Below are 25,145 nucleotides of genomic sequence, written 5' to 3' on the forward strand. Positions count from 1 at the left end.
TTGTTAAACATGTTAATATTTCGCCCCATAGAAAGACAAAATATTTCGTCCAGAAAGGGATTTTAGACAAACGGAATTTGTCATAAAGTATTTTCATAAATGGATTTCCTGGTTTAAATATTCCCTGTCACACTTGCGATTAAAAAATGCCATATTGACTAATAATTCGATGGCTAGTAAATAACTACAATATAACAAATACAAAAATCTTTCTGAAATCTTCTAATGTTGGAATTACCTTCGATTTTGATACCATGTCTTAACTTGGCAATCGCTTAATTCCAATTTATTTGCCAACTCCATACGATCCTGTACACTTAAATATTTTTGACGTTCAAATGACTTCTCCAATGTCTGCAATTGATGATCGGTGAATGCGGTTCGTGCCTTACGTTGTTTCTTACTTAAGCCCATTAAATTGTCACTGCTTTTAATGCTGTTGCCATCATCATCTTTGGCACCTGTAAAGAGTCAATAAAATGACGTAAATACCAATGAAATATTAACAGATATGTTTAAGAGGTTATTTGAAGGAAACTTGTACAGTTTTGTTTTTTTTTAATTTGTTTATCAAAAACTTGCAGTTTTTAATTGTAAACTGGATTCTGCAAATGGAGTTATAATCCAATTCTATTGCCCGACTTTTCGGGTTAAAATCAAATTTTAAAATTTCAAACAAAATTACTTCCTAAATTTTCCTGAGACAGCTTCGCAACTTTACAATCTGCGAAAAATTAATTTTTTATTTCTAAAATTGGGAAAACAAATTTTTGGCTTTTTAAAAAACACAAACAAATAAAAAAAATACTTTTCCCGGAACGAAATACGCAGAAGGTGTAATTCAGTGTACTAAGTCTAAGTCGATTTTATAATGTCCATCTGTTTAGTTATTTTTCTGTTCAAACTAAAGCTCGTAGATTAAGCTCAACCATCTTCAAATTTAGTATATACTTCAACTTTGTATCAAAGGAAACCAAATTAGCCGCACTTTATGTCTGAACTTATCAAAAAATTTCGAATTATTTTTATGGAACAATCTTCAAATTCTTTTATCATATTTTACAGTCTATCTTAGGAATAAAAATTGTAATTTTCATTTTCCTAAAAGTTCTCATTTGTGGCAACGCTATCACCAGGATCGAAATTCTACCATCGATTTGAACGAGTAAGTTCTTCTTCGGAAAGAATTAAAATTTATACTTGCAAAATCTTAGACTAGAGTATAAGATATACAATTCTGTTCTTTGTGATACCACTTTAGCTAAAAGTACATATAATTATCCTGGTTCTAACTATTCAACACAAAATTCTTTCTCTAAACGAAAAACTGACATTTATGTGTGAGCAGGAAAATAAGGCCAAACCCCGATTTTACATACAATCGGATAGAAACTTTGTATTCCAGATAATCAAATCATGTGATTTTATGGTTTTTTAAATAAGTGTAATTTTTAACCTAATAATTAACGAATCCATGTGTTACTCTTCACGATTATCAATCACATTTTTTTTTTTCAAAAAATAACCAACCAACGCACATAATCATCTATGTATATAAACCGTAATTAATATGTAGATTCAGAGGCAATAACTCTTAATAAGGAAATTCAAGATTTTCCGGAAAAGCATGATCAACTACATAGTACACGATGCACGCCCTGACTGCTTGATAATTAAGCCCACATAAACACGAAAAGTACTTGAGGAAAAATCCTCATAAAAACGTAACTTCACAGCAAATGTAAAACATTTCCGCAAATTGTGGTTAAATGTTTCATTTGTAATCAGTGTTTTAACAATGGAAAAAAGACTGCCAGAGTAATGTGCCAAACGTAACCCACAATGAATTGAAGAATGCATTACTAACTGACTGAGTGTCTGACTTCTTGACTAACTCAGTGAATGCTGATCATACAATTGAAGCAAATGGTAATGAATTAATGCACATATGAATGTACCCACCAGCAGATTGGCCATTGGCGTAGATCAAATATGTCAGAGATGAAGGAAGCAAACTCCGCAATATGAAATAGTGAACACTTAAAAAATTGGCCTAAATCAAGGTAATTCGGAATTGGAAACTATCCCATGCAATGAGAACTAAACTTAAGAAACGCAATTGTAGAAAGCGCAAATCGTTTAGCCTATCTAAAATTTAGAATAAATATCACTTTGTGATACAAACTTCCTCTCATTCCTTCCTATAACTACGTCCATGAAAATAAATTTTATCTACTATAAGAAAGATAGAGAGCGACTTGTGAATGTTACCATGCCATGGTGCCACCACAAACAAACGTTTAAAATCGTAAAGACAGTTACAACTGAAGCGAAGAGTGGGAAAGGCAAATGCATTCAAAGTGTAAATGATTTAGTTCGAATTAAATGCTTTGGTAACTTCATAAAGTATGCCAATTTCAAACGAAAAAGAGGAAATCATCGAGTAGGTACAAAAGATTACAGTGGGCCACAAATTACAAGCACTTTCTAATACACCAGCAACAAATTTGAAGGTTGTTCTAAAGGCAAAAATTTAAAAGCACAGGAAGTTCTTTTATTTAAATTTTTAATTTAAAGTCGTTTTTTCATATTTTTACTAAGTAATTTTAACTTCTATTTTCTATTGAACTCAAATATTGACAAATTTTTCTATAGAAATAAACTTTTGACAGAATTTTCTACAGAAATAAACTTTTGACAAAATTTTATACAGAATAAAATATTTTGACAAAATGTTCTATAGAAATAAAAATTTTGACAAAATTTTATACAGAAATAAACATTTTGACAAAATTTTCTGTAGAAATAAAAATATTGACAAAATTTTCTTTAGAAATAAAAAAATTGACAAAATTTTCTATAGAAATAAAAATTTTGACAAAAGTTTCTATAGAAATAAAAATTTTTGGCAAAATTTTCTATACAAATAAAAATTTTGACACAATTTTCTATAGAAATAAAATTTTTCTATAGAAAAGGTTTTGACAAAATTTTCTATAGAAATAAAATTTCGACAAAATTTTCTATAGGCATACATTTCTGACAATATTTTCTATAAAAAAGAATTTGACCAATTGTTCTATAGAAATAAAATTTTGGTAAAATTTTCTCTTTTGACAAATTTTCTATAGAAATAAAATTTTATTTCTTAGAAATAAAGTTTAAAAAAAATTTCTATAGAAATAAATTTTTAACAAAATTTTCTATAGAAATTAAATTTTGACAAAATTTCTATAAAAATTAAATTTTGACAAAATTTTCTATAAAATTAAATTTTGACAAAATTTTCTATAAAAATAAAATTTTGACAAAATTTTCTATAGAAATAAAATTTTGACAAAATTTCTATAGAAATAAAATTTTGACAAAATTTTCTATAGAAATAAAATTTTGGCAAAATTTTCTATAGCAATAAAAATTTTGGCAAAATTTTCTATAGAAATAAAATTTTAACAAAATTTTATATAGAAATAAAATTTTGACAACATTTTTTATAGAAATAAAATTTTGACAAAATTTTCTATAGAAATAAAATTTTGACAAAATTTTCTATAGAAATAAAATTTTGACAAAATTTTCTATAGAAAAAGATTTTGACAAAAATTTACTATAGAAATTAAATTTTGACAAAATTTTCTCTAGAAATAAAAAAATTTACAAAATTTTCTATAAGTAAAAATTTTGACAAAATTTTCCATAGAAGTAAAATTTTCTATAGACAAAAATTTTAACAAAATTTACAATAAAAATAAAATTTCGACAAATTTTCTATAGAAATAAAATGTTGACAAACTTTTCTATAGACATACATTTCTGACAAAATTTTCTACAGGCATACATTTCTGACAATATTTTCTATAAAAAAAGAGTTTTACCAATTGTTCTATAGAAATAAAATTTTGACAAAATTTTCTATAGAATTAAAATTTTGCAGAAATAAAATTTTGACAAATTTTCTATTTTGACAAAATATTCTATAGAAAATTGACAAAATTTTCTGCATAAATAAAATTTTGACAAAATTTTCTATAGAAATGAAATTTTGACAAAAGTTTTTATAGAAATAAAATTTTGACAAAATTTTCAATAGAAATAAAATTATGACAACATTTTCGTTAGAAATAAAATGTTAACAAAATTTTCTATAGAAATAAAATTTTAACAAAATTTTCTATAGAAATAAAATTTTGACAAAATTGTCTATAGAAATAAAATTTAGACAAAATTTTCGATAAAAGTAAAATGTTGACAGAATTTTCTATAGAAATAAAATTTTGACAAAATTTTCTATAGAAATAAAATTTTGACAATATTTTCTATAGAAATAAAATTTTGACAAAATTTTCTACATAAATAAAATTTTGGCAAAATTTTCTATAGAAATAAAATTTTGACAAAATTTTCTATAGAAATAAAATTTTGACAAATTTTTCTATAGAAATAAAATTTTGACAAAATTTTCAATAGAAATAAAATTTTGACAAAACTTTCTATAGAAATAAAATTTTAACAAAATTTTCTATAGAAATAACATTTTAACAAAATTATCTATAGAAATAAAATATTGACAAAATTTTCTATAGAAATATAATTTTGACAAAATTGTTTATAGAAATAAAATTTAGACAAAATTTTCTATAGAAATAAAATTTTGACAAAATTTTCTATAGCAAAACATTTTGACAAAATTTTCTACATAAATAAAATTTTGGCAAAATTTTCTATAGAAATAAAATTTTGACAAAATTTGCTATAGAAATAAAATGTTGACAAATTTTTCTATAGAAATAAAATTTTGACAAAATTTTCAATAGAAATAAAATGTTGACAAAACTTTCTATAGAAATAAAATTTTAACAAAGTTTTCTATAGAAATAAAATTTTAACAAAATTTTCTATAGAAATAAAATTTAGACAAAATTTTCTATAGAAATAAAATTTGACAAAATTTTCTATAGCAATAAACAGTTGACAAAATTTTCTATAGAAATAAAATTTTGACAAAATTTTTTATAGGCATACATTTCTGACATTATTTTCTATAGAAATACAATTTTTACAAAATTTTCTATAGGCATACATTTCTGACATTATTTTCTATTAAAAAAAGAGAGTTAGACCAATTGTTCTATAGAAATAAAATTTTGACAAAATTTTCTATAGAAATAAAATTTTGACAAAATTTTCTATAGAAATAAAATTTTAACAAAATTTTCTATAGAAATAAAATTTTGACAAAATTTTCTATAGAAATAAAGTTTTAACAAAATTTTCTATAGAAATAAAATTTTGACAAAATTTTCTATAGAAATAAAATTTTGACAAAATTTTCTATAGAAATAAAATTTTGACAAAATTTTCTTCAGAAATAAATTTTTGACAAAATTTTCTATAGAAATAAAATTTTTACAAAATTTTCTATAGAAATACAATTTTGACAAAATTTTCTATAGAAATACAATTTTGACAAAATTTCCTATAGAAATACAATTTTGACAAAATTTTCTATAGAAATAACATTTTAAGAAAATTTTCTATATAAATAAAATTTTGACAAAATTTATTCCTTAGAAGTACAATTTTGCAAAATAAGATTTTTTTGGTAGTATTTTTGTAATATCTTTGGCTCGAGTGGCAGCCGTGTTCCCAACCCGATTCACTTCTAATCCACACTGTGTATCATCTCTTTACACTTTATAGTTAATTATAGAATCGGGCACCACTCATTGATAAGGGCGAAGGATAGGATTTGTAGACCCTTGCAAAGCCCATGTACATTGCTGAACTAAATGGTTAAAATTTTTATTAAATTTTGAATTTGAGAAGCTTGCCATAAAGCAGTTTCCCTTATCTAACCCACTGTCAATATAAAGAACATTTTTCTTTCCAGCCCTCCATCACCCTATTCTTGTGGATAATGCAAAATTATGTAAATCTTTAGAGTGTGTTGTAAAGGAAAATGCTGAAGAAAAATAAAAAGATACCAACTAAAGATAACATCTCTTTTGACTTCTTTATGAATAACGTTCCAGAGAACTAGAAAAAATCCAAAAGCAACAGCAATAGCGAAATAAATGTTGGAGCATTTCTTAAATGTTTTGGTTTTAACATTAATGATTGCCCTGCTCTTCCTCCCGGATATGTGCCGCCTAAAGGGAATATTGTGGTTAATCTGGGAAGAGTCTCTACATTCATGTGGTGAAGTAGGGATTTTCCCCAGTGCCTAAGAAAGTAACTCTTCAAAAAAACGAAGTCGGTTTCTTGGTTGGTTGATTGTCTTAACTCGGCTGATTGCTTAGTCATGTCATGATATGAAAACGTCCCATGTTGCCGATGCCCATTGTTCAGATTTTCTATGAATGCTTCCTTCATTAAGTTGTGGTGTTATTTGCGGTGTTGTTGTTGTTAGTTTTGCATTTAATGTATAATTAAGTGTTTTGTGGCTAAACTGCATTAAACATGGTTAAATGCGCAACTGTAAATGTGGCATGGCATAGCTGCTGCATCTTTGTTTGCTGTTGGTCTCTAGAAGATTGTCGTCATCATTGTTGAGGTAAATTTACCGCTCGGTTGGTTCCACTTTGGTTTCCTGCCACAAAAAAAAACTACTCAAAGCAAAATAACATTGTTTTACTAAAAGCTTTTTTTGCTACACTTAACGTGGTTTTTAAACTAGCATATTTTTTCTAATACTATCGCCCTTAATTTACCTGATATCTGTTTGCATTTCAATTAGGTTGGATTTTAAGCTTAAACCATTATGTGCATATTCATCTACTTTCTTAGTTCTATGTTGTTATCGAATGAGGTTGGATCGATGAGCTTGGTGAAATTACAAACATCTGCAGCAAATTCACCTGGGAAAACTGAGCCAGAATACACGCAAAGAAATACCTTCCTCTCAAACGAAATTTTAGGTCAACGAGCATCAATTGGAAATTACTTTTCGTGGTCAAACAAGGGTTTGTTTCATAGAAAAGTATATTCATTTTGTAAATGTAAATACCCAGCAAAAAAGCGTCGCCAAAAAAGTAGTGAAAATGTAATGCACTAAAAATCTCTTTTTTTTTAATTATTTATTCGTCAAAATATCACAAAATTCCCTAATTCACATCCAAAACACTGGATTTCCATCACACCTTAAGAAGTGATGCAAATTCAGAACAATGGTTGTTGAAATGGTGGACATCCGTCCTACGACAAGCCCATGTTAAATTCATCGCTTCTGCGTCAATTTTGCAACACTTCCGGATACAAAAAGAACATTTTCACTACTTTTTTTTAGCGACGCTTTTTTTTGCTGGATATGCAACTGTTTTCTAACAATTCCCATGCAACCTCGATAATGTAAACCATCATTAAAAATCGCTTCCTTTATTTAATACAACATTTTATGGTAAATGTTATTCTTGTATGTTACTAAACGATTATCGTTATTTAATCTTTAAAATATAATATTGCAAAAAACACAAAAACATTCTACTTCAACTACTAGTTTCCATTCCATGCCATGCCATTATTCATCTCTACACTTTGTTGAAGAATAATTGTTAATTGGCAATGTACTCAGGCACCGCAATAGGAAAAAGAAGGGTTAAAATAACTGTAAATTTTATATTGTTGTTTAAGTTTTGTGTGTTTCTTATATATTTTCTACACAAAATTATTAAACAAAAAGAAATACAAAAGGCTCTTATTCATTCATTCGTTAAATAAGTTTGCGTGCTTTAGGTCATATATGTTTTGAAATTTAATGAACAGATAATGCTAAGACACTTATTTCACTCTGTGAATTTTGAGTGAGAATGAGCATGTGGCAGGCGGTTGCATGAAAACGGAATCAAAAGACTTAAGCAACATACGCTATTGTAATTCGGTTTTATGCCAAACGCAAAATATTCAGTCATAAGTTAATCTTCCTGCAATGCAACTTATGTTAGTGGAGGTTTTCTCAAAACAAAAAAAAAACTTCCATGGAAAAATGCCAAATGTATATTATTAAAAATGTGTTAAGCATAAATTATAATTAATTTTGCGGGAAAGAAGAGTGGCAATAAACAGAAAACCCCCAAATGAAATATGTTGATAGCTAGTTAGTTGGCGCCCAATGCTGGGTGTAATTTGACCAGGGAAAATGAATTATGTTTTTCAACTGAATTAAGCATAAGGAGTTGTTAAATGTGTAGCATAATAGAAGTTTATGTTTAATTTTCTGGAACTGCCCAACGAAGAATTTTAAAGACGTAAATATGATAAATAAAAATTAAATGCATATGCAAGCCATCATACCATAGATATGAATCGTTAAATTCTGCTGATTAGATCCGAACTTCAGGCATAAGATGTACTTGTATTCAATAATAAAGAGTTCTAAATTAATAAATACCGTCCAATAATATTTTAAATGCATTTCTCTCTCATTTTCAAAGCTAAAATATATAATGTTAGAGAGGACTTAAAAAGTTTTTGCGTCTTGTCTGACTATGGGATTTGATTAGTCCGATAGTGTATTCCAAAAATATTTAAAATTTTAACAACAACTCAAACTATCCATTTATTTGATGTTTTGTTGCTCTGTTCTTTCTGTCGCAGTTCTCTTTTAAATTTATGTTTGACGTACTTGAAACCAGGAAACAAATCTTAATTTGGCATACAGAAAGTTTCGACATACTAGTGCTATTTGTATTATTTACAAGAACATTTTCGTTCGATTATTCTTTACAACTTTCGATTGAATTAATTTCGGTAGATTAAGTCAACAATAGCGCACATGAAAAAGCGATTGATGTCTTCAGAGTGTATGTTTTTGTGATAACTCAGTCAGTAGCAAAAGTTCTTCGACGATAGGTTCAAACGCATGCAACAGGGTATCGATCTTAATGGGGATATTTTATGTTCTCTTATCGCGAAATATAAATGGCAACACTCGTAATATGGACTATTTCAATAATATTGAGGATTATAACAAGTAGACCTCCGTTCAATCGAATTTTCTTTTCTCCAAATATATAACCATTTTAAAGTCGAATCAGCTAACAAAACGACCTCCATGAAAAGTTTACTTTTGGGCAACTAGCACTAAAAATATTTGTGCTTGCAACAACATTGTTTTCGGTGTAAATATAACCAGGGAGAAGACGTATACTGATATCATTATATGAAAAGTGTAACCCCATTAGGTGAATCAGATTTAGGGATTGGTATCGACCAATTTTTATAGTTAGTGGTCTCATACCGACCGCACATACCGAATTTCAACCGGTTCGGATGACACAAAAGGTTCAAGAAATCAAATCTGGGTATGGTGGCTATATATAATAATGAACTAATACACTCACAAAACAATGAACTCTATAGAACCAATTTAACTCTGTTTGAGTTAATGGAATTAATATATTTTGAAAAAGTTTTCTTGACTGTAATAATTTTTTTTCGTACGTTAGTTAAATTAACTGAAAAAGGGGAAAAATATACAGAAATTAAGTACTAATGGCGATTTCGATTGGGAAAAAAGGTGCAACATTCTCGAAATTGATTGCAAAATATCCAGGACACTATCTTAGATTTTGGATCCGGTATCCCTTACAATATTATGAATTAACAATAACTTTGGAATGACAATATCATTTGGGCGAAAAAACAATGAGGGAAACAGTAGTGTAACACCAAGGTAACATATTTTTTGCGAAACGAAAACGCCCTAAGATTTACTAAATTCGTGTTTTCCGCAAATAGTTCAGAATTTTTTAAAATTTGTCAATTTTAGCAATAATCCGCCCATCTTGAACTTCGTATAGCACTAAAGGCATTCTTGCAATTTACAAGTGAAAAAAAATAATTATGTCTAATAAATTTTCTTGAATTTGTCGAAAATATTCACTTATTTTTAAGATATTGGCGTGGCCTCTGCGTTTGTAATACAGTTTAGTTAAAATTTTCTAAAATTAGCCTAATTTTTCTAAGATTAACCAAAATTTTCCTTCCTGGTGGAGTCACTATTTTTTTGAGGGTATGAACAAATTTTTTCACAGAAGCTAGTAGACCCACACACAAACCTCACAGATTAATTTCAACCTGATTAGATGGAAATTGGGGCGTAGAAGGCTCACGAAGTCAAATCGGTTTATATGGGTACAGTACATATACACTAATAGAAACAAATATATATGGCCGTAAGTTCGGCTAGGCCGAAGCTAATGTACCCTCCACCATGGATTGCGTAGAAACTTATTCTAAACACTGCAATCCACAATCGAATTACTTGGGTTGCGGTAACGCTTGCCGATAGCAAGGTATCTTAAAACCTCCTAACACAGTCTTCTAAATTGTAAGTAAGGCCAAATCTAAATTAAAAAACACCGATTAAATACGTATATAATTCAGTTTGACAAAATTTTCTATAGAAATAAAGTTTAACGAAACTTTTTATAGAAATAAAATTTTTACAAAAATTTTCTATAGAAATAAAATCTTGACAAAATTTACTGTAGAAATAAAATTTTGACAAAATTTTCTATACACCCTCAAAAAAAATCGCTTCTTTAACATATGTTCCAAACATATTTTGCAGGAAGCACATATATTATTGGATACTGCCGAAACATTAATATGTTTGTTTTATGTGAACATATTATATGTTTGGAAGCATTTTGAGCCCAAAAATATTATATGCGTGGAAGAATTTTTCCCAAAGACGATTGTGCTCGTTGCCCAACATACTCGTAATTTTCAATTCCACGAAATATTTTAGTTCTTGGCACCTTTTTCTGTAATACAAATAATGTTGAAGAAATTATTCACTTTTATAAAGTTTTTAAATTTTACCTTTCGCCTGTACGGAGAATCGAACCGAGGATCATACAGTTTGTAAGCCAACACACTATCCACTGGACTACGTAGCTGTTATAGTCACCAGTAGATAATTATCGTTATAAGTTACATTTATATAGCATATTTTGCAGCGCCCACGAGCCCATGCAAACATAACATTGTTTAACAGAAACATACATTTGTTTGTCACGTGGAGCAGTGGTTAGCATGTCTGCCTTGCATGCAAAGGGTCGTGGGTTCAATGCCTGTTCCGACCGAACACTTTTTTTTTAATTTACACATTTATATTCATACTATATTAAATTTTTATAATGAAACTTCGAAATGTGGGTTATTAATCATTTTACTGTCCCAACTCTAAAAAAAGTATAGTGCCTTTTCGTTATTTTTATGGAGACCCCTGATTTCTTTTAACGAACCAAGAAAAAAATTGTGTCCATAATGCCAAAATGATAAACAAAACACATGTCTACATATACATAAAATGCTGCTCTCAAGGTGAAAACATATGCTGTTTGTTTTTCAAATGTCCATTCTCTTGGTTCCGAATGTCTCTTCTCTTTATTCAAATTAAATAATATTTAGACTTAAGCATATCAAATGTTTGGCCTTATCATAAAACAGTTTTCCGAAACAACATAAAATCGGTTTCATAGAAATTGTTCTCTTTTGATTCTTTCGCTGTGTTATGTTGATATCTTTCGTCAACTCTCCCGGTTTCCATCTCTCTTTCTCTATACTCTCTCTCTGTCGCTTTGAATAAAATATCACAACATATGTATGTTTAGTCGAAATTTGTAAATATATATAAGTTTGCATTCACACATATGATTTTTATGAAACATTCATGCCCCAAACATAATATATTCTAACATATTAACATAGATGTCCCAAACATTTAGTGTTAGTTTAGGAACATTACATGTTTGCACTTAAATATATTGTGCTTTAAAATTGTGCCCGAAACACATTTTGTTTATATCGGAACATATGAAAAACATATTTTTCTAACAGTGTAGAAATAAATTTTTAACAAAATTTTCTATAAAATTAAAAACTTGACAAAATTTTCTATAGAAATAAAATTTTGGTAGATTATTTTTGGCTCGAATGGCAACCATGATTATGAACCGATATGGACCAATTTTTTTGTGATTGGGGATCGGCTATATATAACAATGGACTGAAGAGTCTAAGTAAGTCTGAAACTTAATCGGGCTTCCACTTTAACCTAACCTAACTATAAACCGATATGGACCAATTTTGGTATTGTTGTTAGCGGCCATATACTAACACCACGTTCAAAATTTCAACCGGATCGGATGAATTTTGCTCCTCCAAGAGGCCCCGCAAGCCAAATCTGGGGGTCGGTTTATATGGGGGCTATATATAATTATGGACCGATATGGACCGATATGGACCAATTTTGGTATGGTTGTTAGCGGCCATATACTAACACCACGTACAAACTTAGAAACGAATCGGATGAATTTTGCTCCTCCAAGAGGCTCCGGAGGTCAAATCTGGAGAACGTTTTATATGGGGGATATATATAATTATGGACCGATATGGACCAATTCTGGCATGGTTGTTAGAGATCATATACTAACACCATGTTCCAAATTTGAACCGGATCCGATGAAATTTGCTTCTCTTTGAGGCTCCGCAAGCCAAATCTGGGGATCGGTTTATATGGGGGCTATATATAATTATGAACCGATATGGACCAATTTTGGTATGGTTGTTAGCGACCATATACTAACACCACGTACAAACTTAGAAACGAATCGGATGAATTTTGCTCCTCCAAGAGGCTCCGGAGGTCAAATCTGGAGAACGTTTTATATGGAGGATATATATAATTATGAACCGATATGGACCAATTCTGGCATGGTTGTTAGAGATCATATACTAACACCATGTTCCAAATTTGAACCGGATCGGATGAAATTTGCTTCTCTTTGAGGCTCCGCAAGCAAAATCTTGGGATCGGTTTATATGGGGGCTATATATAATTATGGACTGATGTAGAACCAATTTTTGCGTGGTTGTTAGAGACCATATAATAACACCATGTTCCAAATTTGAACCGGATCGGATGAAATTTGCTTCTCTTAGTGGATCCGCAAGCCAAATCTGGGTATCGGTTTATATGGAGGCTATATATAATTATGGACCGATTTGGACCAATTTTTGCATGGTTGTGAGAGACCATATACTAACACCATGTACCAAATTTCAACCGGATCGGATGAATTTTGCTCCTCCAAGAGGCTCCGCAAGCCAAATCTGGGGATCGGTTTATATGGGGGCTATATATAATTATGGACCGATATGGACCAATTTTTGCATGGTTATTAGAGACCATATACTAACACAATGTACCAAATTTCAACCGGATTGGATGAAGTTTGCTCCTCCAAGAGGCTCCAGAGGTCAAATCTGGAGAACGCTTTTTTTGGGGGCTATATATAATTATGGACCGATGTGAACCAATTTTTGCATGGTTGTTAAAGACCATATACTAACACCATGTACCAAATTTCAACCGTATCGGATGAAATTTGCTTCTCTTAGAGGCTCCGCAACCAAATGTGGGGATCGGTTTATATGGGGGCTATATATAATTATGAACCGATGTGAACCAATTTTTGCATGGTTGTTAAAGACCATATACTAACACCATGTACCAAATTTCAACCGTATCGGATGAAATTTGATTCTCTTAAAGGCTCCGCAAGCCAAATCTGGGGATTGGTTTACATGGGGGCTATATATAATTATGGACCGATATGGACCAATTTTTGCATGGTTATTAGAGACCATATACTAACACAATGTACCAAATTTCAACCGGATCGGATGAAGTTTGCTCCTCCAAGAGGCTCTGCAAGCCAAATCTGAGCGTCGGTTTATATGGGGGGCTATACGTAAAAGTGGTCCGGTATGGCCCATTACCATCCGACCTACATCAATAACAACTACTTGTGCCAAGTTTCAAGTCGGTAGCTTGTTTCGTTTGGAAGTTAGCGTGATTTTAACAGACGGACGGACATGCTTAGACTCAGAATTTCACCACGACCCAGAATATATACTTTATGGGGTCTTGTAACACATCGAAATATTAGAGGGTGGAGGGTATAAAAACAGGATCTGTTGTTTGTTTTTAATATTTTAGAAGCTGAAATATTTTAATGTGCAAATAGTTACTGGATGCCGTTCGAGTACTTTTCAGCATTTTTAAGCAAAAAGAGTAAACTACACTCTCACTCTCTTGCTAGTTTTGACTGGATATTTTTTAATGGAAAAGTACGCGAACAGACCTATTGTGTGAACATTTGACGCACAGTTTGTCAATCGCTCAAAAACGGGTCGTGTCGATTGGTCGAAGAAAATGCTATAAAAATACGCTCGCGGTGCTTCAAAATACGTCTATGACATCGTGGCAAAGGTAATGGACGATTTTTCGATGGCTAAAATTTGTTTTTGTTCTCTAATCCCGAAATATAGATAACAACCTTCGTAATATTGACTATTTCCTTAATATCAAATATTTTTTACGACAAGTAGACCTCCTTTCAATCGAACTTTCTTTTATATACCCATTCTAACGGCCATTTTCATGTAGCTCCGTTAGGCTTTAACCCTTTGACTACCGATGTTCACTTAGGAGGACATTCGAAAACGACTCCAAACTCTATATCCCCACTCAGTTTCGATTTATTTCTCGATGTTATCTTAAGGTGGAGGCTTTAATATAAATCAGCTATAAATATTTTCCATATTGGCGAACACTAAAATATATTTGTATAAACTTCTTTAACAATAAATGAAAAATACCACATTTTGAATTCATTTGTCTACTGTATGTCTCTAGTAAATGGACATTCACACAAAAACTATAACTGATATTTGATATCCGTTTGTAACACATCGAAATATTGCTCTAAGACCCCATAAAGTATATATATTCTGGGTCGTGGTGAAATTCTGAGTCGATCTGAGCATGTCCGTCCGTCCGTCTGTTGAAATCACGCTAACTTCCGAACGAAACAAGCTATCGACTTGAAACTTGGCACAAATAGTTGTTATTGATGTAGGTCAGATGGTATTGAAAATGGGCCATATCGGTCCACTTTTACGTATAGCCCCCATATAAACGGACCCCCAAATTTGGCTTGCGAGGCCTCTAAGAGAAGCAAATTTCATCCGATCCGGCTGAAATTTGGTACATGGTGTTAGTATATGGTCTCTAATAACCATGCAAAAATTGGTCCACATCGGTCCATAATTATATATAGCCCCCATATAAACCGATCCCCCGATTTGGCTTGCGAGGCCTCTAAGGGAAGCAAATTTCATCCGATCCGGCTGAAATTTGGTACATGGTGTTAGTATATGGTCCCTAACAACCATGCAAAAATTGGTTCACATCGGTCCATAATTTTATATATAGCCCCCTTATAAACCGATCACCAGATTTGACCTCCGGAGCCTCTTGGAAGACCAAAATTCATCTGATTCAGTTGAAATTTGGTACGTCGTGTTAATATATAGCCTCAAACTCCCATGCAAAAATTAGTCGGTATCGGTCCATAATTATATATAGGCCCCATATAAACCGATCCCCAGATTTGACCTCCAGAGCCCGTTGGAAGAGCAAAATTCTTCCCATTCGGTTGAAATTTGGTACATGATATTAGTATATGGTATCCAACAACCATGCAGGAATTGGTTCCTATTAGTCCATAATTATATATAGTTCCCATATAAACCGATCCCCAGATTTGACCTCCGGTGCCTTTTGGGGAAGCAAAATTCATCCGATCTGCTTGAAATTTGGTACGTGGTGATAGTATATGATACCACAACCCAAGTAATTCGATTGTGGGTGACAGTCTTTCGTAGAAGTTTCTACGCAATCCATGGTGGAGGGTACATAAGATTCGGCCTGGCCGAACTTACGGCCGTATTTACTTGTTGTAAAGTAATTTGGTCACAATTGAAGAATCAAATTTTCAGAACAAACTCGTATAGGCTCTTGAAGTAATTGAGGTATGTCCTCAAAATTACAATTTTTGTTTTACATGCTGTTAGAAAAGGTGAAAACAGGAGAAAGATTAAAGTTTGTAACATTAGGTTTATTTCGGTAGTGAAAGGGTTAGATGCCAGTTAACAGAAAGAAAAGTGGAATTATCTTTTCTCCGGTTAACTGGCATATGGAATATATACGCAAGATGACAGATATGTAGATATTACGGTTTAAAAGTTCGTTAGCTAACGTAGCACTAGCAGAGCTTCATGAAAATGGGGGTAAAGTCGAATCAGCTAACAAAACGACATATGGCCAACTAGAACTATAAATAATTGTGTTTTTGACAGAATTTCACCCAAACCCCATATAATTTTATAGTGTCTTAGACCAATATATCGGTACGTTACCAACGGAATAACAATGTTAGTATACTCGGAATAACAATGTTAGTATATGATGGGGGTTGTAGCAAAAATGGTCGGAATGTTCGTTATGAACAGCATTTAAAACAAATTGTTATCTCAACTCGTGTCACATGAGACGCGTGCGATTGTGATCCTCATCGAAATATTTAGCATTCCAATAAAGCCTTACAAAATCCATATTTTTTCTTTTGTTAGGTCAAAATACTAAACACAGAAATTGAAAATGTATCACTTCAACAGACCATCAAGAAAGGCACATCCAAACGATAACTGATTGATATTTTGGAAGTCGGTCAAAATATTTGAAATTGATATTAATAAAAAACACGACACGAAAGAGCAGATACAAAAGAATATGCAAGTATACAACGTTATTTTTTTGTGTGCAAAAGAAACAAAACACCATATACTGAATTATTAGCATTTACACGGAGAACATTTTTCATCAAAAGTATTTTATGTTAAAAAAAACTATAGTTTCATCACATAATTCGGTGTCGAATTGCAAACTAAAATTTCTCACGTTTTTAACTTTTATCTTACGCTTAATAAACACATTGCTCTAAAACTTTTATTAACTCTCCTTTCAATTCGTAATGGTGTTTAAATTGGAAATATCTATTAACCAATTTAATTATAATTTTATATTTACAGATTTCCTCAATTTTTAATTGGTTCAGTGTATATTATGTATGTCTGTCCAGGGTCTACTCACATTCACAGGTAATGAATTGAAATGAACGATCATCTTGACGTACGATCACACCTTAAACCCAACAATATTTAAATCCTAAAACAACACACGAAGAAAATCATTCAACCGAAAAACCCGAATGATTCGGGAACTTTATCCAAAGCACCATAAAAATCCTTGTCATTGATCCATGCATGAAAATGATATTCATTCGATAAAACGAAAAATATATTTTGCGCACTATTGCTTGTTAAGGAATTTCAAAGGTTTCCTTTCCTTTGCAGAATATTTCTTGTTTCTGATTTTGGATATCTTAACAATTGTGTGTATTTCAAGGTAGAAGTATACGTCATCACCAACATTATTGAAGTAATTATGATTACTAATAAATATGTATATCATCGAACTGCTTATTTTTTTTTATAAAGCTGAACCGGGTCAGTATATAATAACGTTGATCTGTACAAATACGTGACCAAGGAAAATTATGATCCTTGATGCAATATAATATATACTGATCAATTCAGTCTCATAAAATCGGTCTAATTTACATGGACCCAAAGAATTTCATCTTCCATTAAGAATTTGGGTACTGATTCCATTCCAAAGATGTATGTAATTTCTTTAAAATAAGGACATTTTTAGGGAGTTCTCCATCGTTAAATATTGTGTCGATAAAATATAAATTGGGATATAGATCTGTTCTATTAAATTTCCATTCTCTTTCTGCAATATATTAACAAAGTTCTTTAGGTATAAATAAAAGTCAATTGAACAATTCATATTATGACTTATACTTCACAGTAAAAAAATATTTTCTTAATTTCAAAACAAAGAAAAAATTTAAACCAAAGATGCAAAATCCTCAAAAGAAATATTGGCCTATATTTGAAGCTTTTTTAGATTCCATATCACTGTTAATTTCTTTGTTTATATATGTATTTAGTGTAAATTAATATACAAAAAATATTAAAAAAACATTATTGGTTTGATTGCCATGATCCTTCGCCTATAACATCTAATAATTATTGATATCATAAATAATTTGAAGATTATTTCTTTAAATCTAAAACGTTTTCTTTACTAATTAACAAAGAGATGCAAATGGATCTATAAGTCCTCCATGAGTTGTCTTACAAACGAATAACGCTTTCAAATTATTGAATTTTATTATCAAAATGCGTGCTCTGTTAAGAAAGATCTGCAAAGAGTTGTCGAAGGTCAGTCAGAAGCATTGCAAAAGTTACTAATGCCTCCAAAAAAGGCCATAGTTTGGTGCGGTTAATAGACATTGGACCGCACTTCTTCAAAGATGACGCGAATCGTAACGTAACTGTGAATATTAAGTGCTATCGTGAGATGATATCCAATTTGTTGTTATCCTAAAATGCAAGAGCTCGACTTGCATGACATGTGGTTTCAACAAAACGGTGCCACATGCCCCATAGCATGCTTAACAAGTAAGGCAAGTCTAAAGCCGGGCAGGCCCGACTATATAATACCCTGCACCACTTTGTAGATCTAAATTTTCGGATGTGATATCCGTCAAATGTGTTGGGGGCTATATATAAAGCTTGTCCCAAATACATAGATTTAAATATCACTCGATCTGGACAGAATTTGATAGACTTCTACAAAATCTATAGACTCAAAATTTAAGTCGGCTAATGCACTAGGGTGGAACACAATTTTAGTACAAAAAATATGGGAAACATTTAAATATGAAGCAACTTTAAGGAAACTTCGCAAAAGTTTATTTATGATTTATCGCTTGATATATATGTATTAAAAGTTTAGGAAAATTAGAGTCATTTTTACAACTTTTCGACTAAGCAGTGGCGATTTTACAAGGAAAATGTTGGTATTTTGACCATTTTTGTCGAAATCAGAATAACATATATATGGGAGCTATATCTAAATCTGAACCGATTTCAACCAAATTTGGCACGCATAGCTATAATGCTAATTTTACTCCCTGTGCAAAATTTCAATTAAATCGGAGTAAAATATTGGCCACTGTGGTCATATGAGAGTAAATCGGTAAATAAAATTTTAACAAAATTTTCTATAGAAATAAAATTTTCAGAAAAATTTGCTATGGAATTAACATTTTGACAAAATTTTCTATAGAAATAAAATTTTGAAAAGATTTGCTATGGAAATAAAATTTCGGAAAAAATAATGAAAACAAAAGTTTGACAAAATTTTCTATGGAAATAAAATTTTGGCAAAATTTTTATGGAAATAAAATATTGACAAAATTTTCAATTGAAATAAAATTTTGACAAAATTTTCTGTGGAAATAAAATTTCAAAAAAAAACACTATGAAAAAAAAATTGTGACCAAATTTTCTAAGGAAATTACATTTTGACAAAATCTTCTATAGAAATAAAATTTTGACAAAATCTTCTATAGAAATAAAATTTTGACAAAATTTTCTATGGAAATAAAATATTGACAAAATGTTCAATGGAAATAAAATTTTGACAAAATTTTCTGTGGAAATAAAATTTAAAAAAAAAATATTATGAAAACAAAATTTTGACAATCTTTTCTATGGAAATAACATTCTGACAAAATCTTCTATAGAAATAAAATTTTGGCAAAATTTTCTATGGAAATAAAATTTTGACAAAATTGTCTATGAAAATAAAATTTTGACAGAATTTTCAATGGAAATAAAATATTGACTAAATTTTATGTGGAAATAAAATTTCGAAAAAAAATTATGAAAACAAAATTTTGACAATCTTTTCTATGGAAATAACATGTTGACAAAACTTTCTATAGAAATAAAATTTTGACAAAATTTTCGACAGAAATAAAATTTTGACAAAATTTTCTATAGAAATAAAATTTTGACAAAATCTTCTATAGAAATAAAATTTTGACAACATTTTCTATAGAAATAAAATGTTGACAAAATTTTTATGGAAATAAAATATTGACAAAATTTTCAATTGAAATAAAATTTTCTGTGGAAATAAAATTTCGAAAAACACTATGAAAACAAAATTTTGACAAACTCTTCTAAGGAAATTACATTTTGACAAAATCTTCTATAGAACTAAAATTTTGACAAAATCTTCTATAGAAATAAAATTTTGACAAAATTATCTATGGAAATAAAACATGGAAATAAAATGTTGACAAAATTTTCTGTGGAAATAAAATTTCAAAAAAAAATTATATGAAAAAAAAATGTTGACAATCTTTTCTATGGAATTTACATTTTGACAAAATCTTCTAGAGAAATAAAATGTTGGCAAAATTTTCTATGAAAATAAAATTTTGACAAAATTGTCTATGGAAATAAAATTTTGACAGAATTTTCAATGAAAATAAAATATTGACAAAATGTGAACCGATTTCAACCAAATTTGGCACGCATAGCTATAACGCTAATTTTACTCCCTGTGCAAAATTTCAATTAAATCGGAGTAAAATATTGGCCACTGTGGTCATATGAGAATAAATCGGGCGAACGATATATATGGGAGCTATATCTAAATCTGAACCGATTTCAATAAAATTTGGCACACTTGACTAGAGTACTAATTGTTCTTCTTGCCCAAAATTTTTAAGCAAATTAGGGTAAAACTCTGGCTTCTGGGGCCCTATAAGTCCATATCGGGCGAAATATATATATGGGAGCTATATCTAAATCTGAACCGATTTCTTCCAAAATCAGAACCCTATTGATTTTGGATATTCTGAGCCAAAACACATACTTGTGCCAAATTTGAAGTCGATTGGACTAAAACTGCTACCTAGACTTTGATTACAAAAATGTGTTCACGGACAGACGGACATGGCTATATCGACTCAGGAGCCCACCCTGAACATTTTTGCCAAAGACTCAATGTGTCTATCTCGTCTCCTTCTGGATGTTGCAAACATATGCACTAACTTATAATACCCTGTTCCACAGTGTGGCGCTGTGGAATATTTCGAAAACAATAATAAAATTTAACTATAAACAAATAATTTTTTGAAATAAAAATAAGTTAAATTTAGCGTTCGTTTAACTACGTACTTTTTCCGTTTAGCGATCTTGAAACTTGGTGTAAGTAGTTGTTATTGATGTAGGTCGGATGGCGTTGCCCTCATATAAAACGACTCCCAGATTTGCCGGAGACTACTGCTAGAGCAAATCTCATCCAATCTGGGGGAAATTTGGAACGTGATGTTAGTATATGCCCTTTAACTACCATGCAAAAATTGGTCCATATCGGTCCATAATCATATATAGCCCCATATAAACAGATCCGCAAATTTGCCTGCGGAACCACTTGGTGATTTGGAAGACAATGTTAAGAAGGTTTAATATACATTGCCATCGGAAACTGTTATCACAACCCAAGTTATTCGATTATGGATGACAGTCATTAATAGAACTTTGTACGCCATATATGGTATAGGGCAAATAAGATTCGGCCTGGCCGAACTTTCAGTCGTATTTACTTGTTTTTTATTAATTTGTTTAATTTTGCGTAATTTATTTTGATCCAGTATCCATTGGGCCATGTAGCTCCTACAGTTTGAAACACAATTATCTCTTTGAATTAAGTCACCGTGGTGCAATGGTTAGCATGCCCGCCTTGCATACACAAGGTCGTGGGTTCGATTCCTGCTTCGACCGAACACCAAAAAGTTTTTCAGCGGTGGATTATCCCACCTCAGTAATGCTGGTGACATTTCTGAGGGTTTCAAAGCTTCTCTAAGTGGTTTCACTGCAATGTGGAACGCCTTTCGGACTCGGCTATAAAATGGAGGTCCCTTGTCACTGAGCTTAACATGGAATCGGGCAGCACTCAGTGATAAGAGAGAAGTTCAGCATGTGGTATCACAATGGACTGAATAAGCTAAGCGAACCTGATACATTGGGCTGCCACCCAACCTAACCTAAGTATCGTCAAATTTTTCCTACAAACATCTGGTCCTCTCTTCAAACTAAACTAGACTATAATACGAAGGTAAGGATAAGGATATCATTTATGTTACATACAACTGGAGTTGAGATGCATCCATTGAAATTTGATCGTGGATCAATGGTTTAAAGGCCGGTGTCGTATGCTCGTACTTCCTTTTTTGCATTACTTTTAAGTAGATGCCCTGATTATGATGGGAAACGAGTTACATTCCGGAATGGGAAATAACAAACTATTTATTGCCCAGCAAAAAAAGCGTCGCCAAAAAAGTAATGAAAATGTTCTTTTTAGATCCGTAAGTGGTGCAAAATTGACGCAGAAGTGATGAATTTAACATGGTCTTGTACTCTGTTTTTAACCTACTTGAAACAAAAAAAGTTAAAATTACCCATTAAAAGTATGAAAAAACCAAGTTATAAAAAATTGAATTAAAATAACTTCCTGGGTAGTTAAAATAAAGAACATAATTGGGAGTGCATCTTTTGGAAGTGCTTTTAAAATTGTGCCTTTGGAAGAACTTCCAAATTTTTTTGCTGGGTAGTTATTGAATAAAATAGCATATGCGATATTTCTAAATATTAAAATAGTTTCTTTGCGAAAATCGAAAATCCATCGGAATCGACTATAAGTTGAAGGTTATGACAAGGGATAATTTGCTCATATTTGAAATTTAATTTACTTAAATTTATATTAAAATATTATTAACTTCAATTTCAATATCGAATACATAACATGCTAAATTTCAAATGGGCGGAGTGAACCACGCCCATATGAAGTAAATCACCTGTTCATATATGTCAACCTTGACTGATTTTTTTATTTGTGTTCAATACTTATTCATATTTAAAACAAACAAAAAACTATAAGCTTTCTTTTGATCATATCACGCGTAGGAGGTTTCCAGTTGTTAACATCGTCTTTGAACTCATTTCAATTCATTTGTTATTTTGGAATTTTAATAATGGAGGGATTTAAAAAATGTTCTGCTGAGACAGAAAATGATGTTAAATATCACACAAAATCTTTATTAATCGAATATACATGGAAATGAAACAAAACACAAAACATGTTTTGCATATTTAATAGATTTTTATTTCGAAAACATTTAGCAAATTAATACAAGCAATCAAATCAATTTGTATTAAACAAAAACACCAAGCCAGTAAAAAGAATCGCCCCTAATGGCTCCAAGACAGATAACACAGAAAATTCCTATAAATAAAGATTTGAATTTTAGATTTCTTTTTGGAGAGGTTGGATTAAAAATGAACTACACCTTCAAACGAAGAGATTTCAAATCTTCTAATGCGAGTGTGTGTATGTGTATGTGTATCAATGATAGTGTACAAGATTTATGATGATGATGAATTGAATGGCAAAAACTTTTAAAATCATTGAGTCAATTTAAGTGTAATTATTTATTTTGTGATTTATTTGCTATATCATCTTATCACCTTCCCAACTAAAATCTACATGGAAATAAATCACTGAAAATCCAAATGAATATTTATATACCCTAAAAAGGTTTTGAGACTTCAATAAAAACTACACAAGACATAAATAATGGAATTGAAATAAAAATTAAGTTTCTTGCTTCTAAGACTTAACACTTCATTATTATTCCACTAATGGCCTAATGGACAACTATGTTTATGGGGAAAACTGTAGGATATCAGCCACCAATTTCTATGGTTACCATAAGTGTAGATCTCCAAAAAAAAAACAAAATTCATAATAATTAATCATAAATCAATTTAGTCACTAATGACTTCATATTGTCTACACAATCGAAAAAAAGTGTGAAAATATTTAGGTGGGAAAACTCCTAATATTAGCATATTACTATCAATTGTCTCAAAAAGCTTTTAAGAGATCTTAATTTTTGTGATGAAACACAAATCTTGTTGGAACATTGTCACAAAAACAAAGTGGGAAAAATTATAGTGGGACATAGACGACTTCATTATAATCTATATGAAGTTTAAGAAGTGCCCATTTATGTCAGCTACATATTAATTTCAGCAGCCATAGATAAGCATGACACAGCAAGAGGTCACATATAGACATAAACCAAACTTGAATAATTTTGGTTCCTATAGCATGATTATCTTCGTGAGAATACATGGAATCTGACAATTTTCATATTTACAGATGAGAATTGATAACATAACATATGAGGGTAATATGGCAAAACTTGTGAAAAAATTCGCGATATATTTGAACGATCTTATAAAGAAAATATCGTTCATACACGCAGAGAAGGAATATGATCACCTCAAACATGTTTGAAGAGCAAAATGTTATTTTTGTATGGTGACCATGTAACATGTTAGTCACTAAAATGTTATTTTCTCGTCGAATATAACCTACTTGCCGAAATCAGACACATGATTTGCGAGAAAATAACATTGTTGCGAAAACCATGTTACATGGTCACCACCCAAAAATAAAATATTCCTTCTCTGGGTGTATATATCACGGTCAAAAAAAAGGGTATTTGCGCCCCAACTGAACTTTAGTTCATGAAGATAAGTTGATTTTAACAATATTTTGCCTAATGTTGGCAAATGTTCCTTATTTGAATAATTTCTTGCTAACTTTAGTGACGTGAATTAAAAATAAGAAGAATAGTTGTATACAAATATAGTGCACAATTTTACTAAAACTAAAATAGTTCATATTTTCGTAAAATGGGAGAAGTTTGCTTAAATTGAGTCCATAAGTCTCCCTCATCATATGAAATTTTCTTACACAACTGAAAAAAATTATTATTTTTAAAAAAATGTTCTTCAATTTGACAAAAAATATTAACCTGTTTGTAACATGTTGAATTAGAAAACTAATTTAGTTATAATTTTCTCAAATAAACCCACATTTTCTTTCATTGTAAGTTAATTTTTTTGGGTGTGATCCGAAATGCCCGATTTATTGGGAATTTTTTATACCCTTCACCATAGGATGGGGGTATATTAACTTTGTCATTACGTTTGTAACACATCGAAATATTGTTCGAAATATTGTATATATATATATATATATATATATATATATATATATATATATATATATATATATATATATATATATATATATATATATATATATATATATATATTCTGGGTCGTGGTGAAATTCTGAGTCGATCTAAGCATGTGCGTCCGTCCGTCTGTTGAAATCGCGCTAACTTCCGAACGAAACAAGCTATCCACTTGAAACTTGGTATAAGTAG

The 25,145-nt window shown here is 30.6% G+C and overlaps 2 protein-coding genes across 3 annotated transcripts in view; one reads left to right on the forward strand and one right to left on the reverse strand.

Moving 5' to 3' along the window:
• rtv (QVR superfamily protein rtv) overlaps window positions 1-25,145 on the forward strand; it is a 392,548-nt gene that overhangs the window by 239,995 nt on the left and 127,408 nt on the right. For both annotated transcript variants that reach the window (XM_075303263.1, XM_075303262.1), the window contains one exon: window positions 16,945-17,013. In XM_075303263.1, coding sequence (XP_075159378.1) covers window positions 16,983-17,013 — 31 coding nt within the window. In that variant the 5' untranslated portion in view covers window positions 16,945-16,982. The remainder of the gene's footprint in view (window positions 1-16,944; window positions 17,014-25,145) is intronic.
• The window catches only part of LOC142232439 (uncharacterized), a 74,834-nt gene that overhangs the window by 12,635 nt on the left and 37,054 nt on the right, over window positions 1-25,145 (reverse strand). Inside the window, exon 2 of the mRNA XM_075303260.1 lies at window positions 239-461. Within this exon, the coding sequence (XP_075159375.1) occupies window positions 239-461 (223 nt within the window). The remainder of the gene's footprint in view (window positions 1-238; window positions 462-25,145) is intronic.

Source organism: Haematobia irritans, chromosome 3, assembly GCF_050003625.1.
Source record: "Haematobia irritans isolate KBUSLIRL chromosome 3, ASM5000362v1, whole genome shotgun sequence".
In the NCBI taxonomy this organism is placed as follows: domain Eukaryota; kingdom Metazoa; phylum Arthropoda; class Insecta; order Diptera; family Muscidae; genus Haematobia; species Haematobia irritans.